Source organism: Acanthochromis polyacanthus, chromosome 10 (genome assembly GCF_021347895.1).
Source record: "Acanthochromis polyacanthus isolate Apoly-LR-REF ecotype Palm Island chromosome 10, KAUST_Apoly_ChrSc, whole genome shotgun sequence".
Classification (NCBI taxonomy): Eukaryota; Metazoa; Chordata; class Actinopteri; family Pomacentridae; genus Acanthochromis; species Acanthochromis polyacanthus.
In genome coordinates this window covers 3,566,189-3,569,050 of record NC_067122.1, presented here as the reverse complement: position 1 = coordinate 3,569,050, position 2,862 = coordinate 3,566,189, and the positions used below count along the sequence as shown (strand labels likewise).

At 49.1% G+C, this 2,862-nt stretch overlaps 1 protein-coding gene across 1 annotated transcript; it reads left to right on the top strand.

Annotated features, from left to right (window-relative positions):
- Nucleotides 1-315: 315 nt before the first annotated feature.
- On the top strand, nt 316-2,449 carry LOC127535813 (protein IWS1 homolog). Its single transcript, XM_051954688.1, has 3 exons — nt 316-431; nt 1,131-1,407; nt 1,586-2,449. Exons 1-3 carry the CDS (start codon nt 316-318, stop codon nt 2,447-2,449), a joined length of 1,257 nt encoding a protein of 418 aa, XP_051810648.1.
- The last annotated feature ends 413 nt before the right edge of the window (nt 2,450-2,862 follow it).

Genomic DNA, 2,862 nt, shown 5'->3' with positions numbered 1-2,862 from the left:
AAAGAAATATATTTAATCGCAAAACTGGAGTTCAGGATCACAAAATTTCAGAAGTTTAGACTGATAATTCTAAATATGTTTAATTAAAAACTAATTAACTCAGTTTGTTGGTTAAACATCATTTTATTAAAGTTGTCTAAATTCAAACTGTTTTGTTCTTTCTTTTATGGTGCTGTTGAAGCCAAATATTGTTCTAGTTTCACTATAAATTTGCAGATGGATGGAAAACATTTTCATGAATATATGAGAAAAAAATACTTTAAAAGAGTCCATCAGTTTATGTAGTCTTCCAGTCGACAGGTTAGTTCTTCAGACATGCAGCAGAATGACACTCCTAAACACAGAATTCAGCCGTTTTTCACCAACAGAACAGAAACAGTGGGTTTAGTCCACACTCTGACACATTTAGGGCTGAAACCAGTCGTGTTCTGGTGAGAACGTCTCGTCTCGGCGGCACACAGAAGGAAAATCACATTCAGGTTTTGCTCTGCAGCTCTGGACGGCGACGTGAAGCTTTTTGATTTCACTCAGAGAGAAACCCTCCGGTTCAGAGCTGTCTCGCTCCGCCGCCAGCGAGGCGATACTTCGACAACCGGAGGAGAATAAACAGCGAGCTGGAAACCACGACGACAGCTCACCTCAGAAACACCTGAGGAGGAAACCACGACGACAGCCTCTCACCTCAGAAACACCTGAGGAGGCAGCCAGGGCTCCGAGACAAACGCTCTGTAATCTGCAGCAGGAAGCATTTTAATCACACTGAACACCTCCAGACAGGAGAACCGAGGAGAGACTCGGCCTGTTGTCAGGTCACGACTCGACTTGACTAGAAGACCAAAGCTCACGTGTCATTATGGAATAGCTGCAGCTGGAGACGAGAAAATTACCAGGATTCCAACAGGAAGAACAGCCGTCCATCGACTGGCAGCTTTGAAGAACTCAACGTCCAAACAAAATGACATGAAAGCAGCAATAAGAGGGCCACCAGGAAGGACCACCAGGAAGGACCACCAGGAAGGACCAACAGGAAGACCTATCAGGAAGGCCTAACAGGAAGGACCAACAGGAAGGACCACCAGTAAGGACCAACAGGAAGGACCAACAGGAAGACCTAACATAAGGACCAACAGGAAGGACCACCAGGAAGGACCAACAGGAAGGACCACCAAGAAGGACAACCAGGAAGGACCATCAGGAAGGACCACCAGGAAGGCCAACCAGGAAGGACCACCAGGAAGGACCACCAGGAAGGACCATCAGGAAGGCCTAAAAGGAAGGACCACTAGGAAGGACAACCAGAAAGGACCACCAAGAAGGACAACCAGGAAGGACCACCAGGAAGGACCAACAGGAAGGACCACCAAGAAGGACAACCAGGAAGGACCATCAGGAAGGACCACCAGGAAGGCCAACCAGGAAGGACCACCAGGAAGGACCACCAGGAAGGACCAATAGGAAGGACCACCAGGAAGGCCAACCAGGAAGGACCACCAGGAAGGACCACCAGGAAGGACAACCAGGAAGGACCACCAGGAAGGACCACCAGGAAGGACCAACAGGAAGGCCTAACAGGAAGGACCACTAGGAAGGACAACCAGGAAGGACCAACAGGAAGGACAACCAGAAAGGACCACCAAGAAGGACAACCAGGAAGGACCAACAGGAAGGACAACCAGAAAGGACCACCAAGAAGGACAACCAGGAAGGACCACCAGGAAGGACCAACAGGAAGTACCAACAGGAAGGACCAACAGGAAGGACCACCAAGAAGGACCACCAGGAAGGACCATCAGGAAGGACCACCAGGAAGGCCAACCAGGAAGGACCACCAGGAAGGACCACCAGGAAGGACCATCAGGAAGGCCTAACAGGAAGGACCACTAGGAAGGACAACCAGAAAGGACCACCAAGAAGGACAATCAGGAAGGACCACCAGGAAGGACCACCAGGAAGGACCAACAGGAAGGACCAACAGGAAGGACCACCAAGAAGGACAACCAGGAAGGACCATCAGGAAGGACCACCAGGAAGGCCAACCAGGAAGGACCACCAGGAAGGACCACCAGGAAGGACCATCAGGAAGGACCAACAGGAAGGACCATCAGGAAGGCCAACCAGGAAGGACCACCAGGAAGGACAACCAGGAAGGACCATCAGGAAGGACCACCAGGAAGGCCAACCAGGAAGGACCACCAGGAAGGACAACCAGGAAGGACCATCAGGAAGGACCACCAGGAAGGACCACCAGGAAGGACCACCAGGAAGGCCAACCAGGAAGGACCACCAGGAAGGACAACCAGGAAGGACCATCAGGAAGGACCACCAGGAAGGCCAACCAGGAAGGACCACCAGGAAGGACCATCAGGAAGGACCAACAGGAAGGGCCAACACTAAGGACCAACAGGAAGGGCCAACACTAAGGACAACCAGGAAGGCCGAACATGAATGACCACCAGGGAATGCTGAGACCAACTAAAGACCTTCAATCTAAACATGAACTGAACGAAGAGCAGCTGATTGATACTTTGACATGAAAACCACCCGAGAGACACGTAGAAGATATCTAAAAACTAAAGATTACAGCTAGTCTCTTTCTAGTAACTCATTCAGAGGAGTCATTGTGGTCTTGGTGGCCTCCCTCTCTAGTCTCTTTCTCTTTCAGAGGAGTCATCGCGGTATTGGTGGCCTCTCTCACTGGGTTTTCTTTTGTTAACTAAATGTTGTTCTTCTGGCACCAATAAAAGTGAATATTTATTCAGTCACTCATTTTGTATTTGATATTTTTGATTAGTTGACATTGATATGTAGAAATCTGTTTTCACTTTGACATGAAAGAGTCTTTTTTCCGTAAATCTTTGTCAT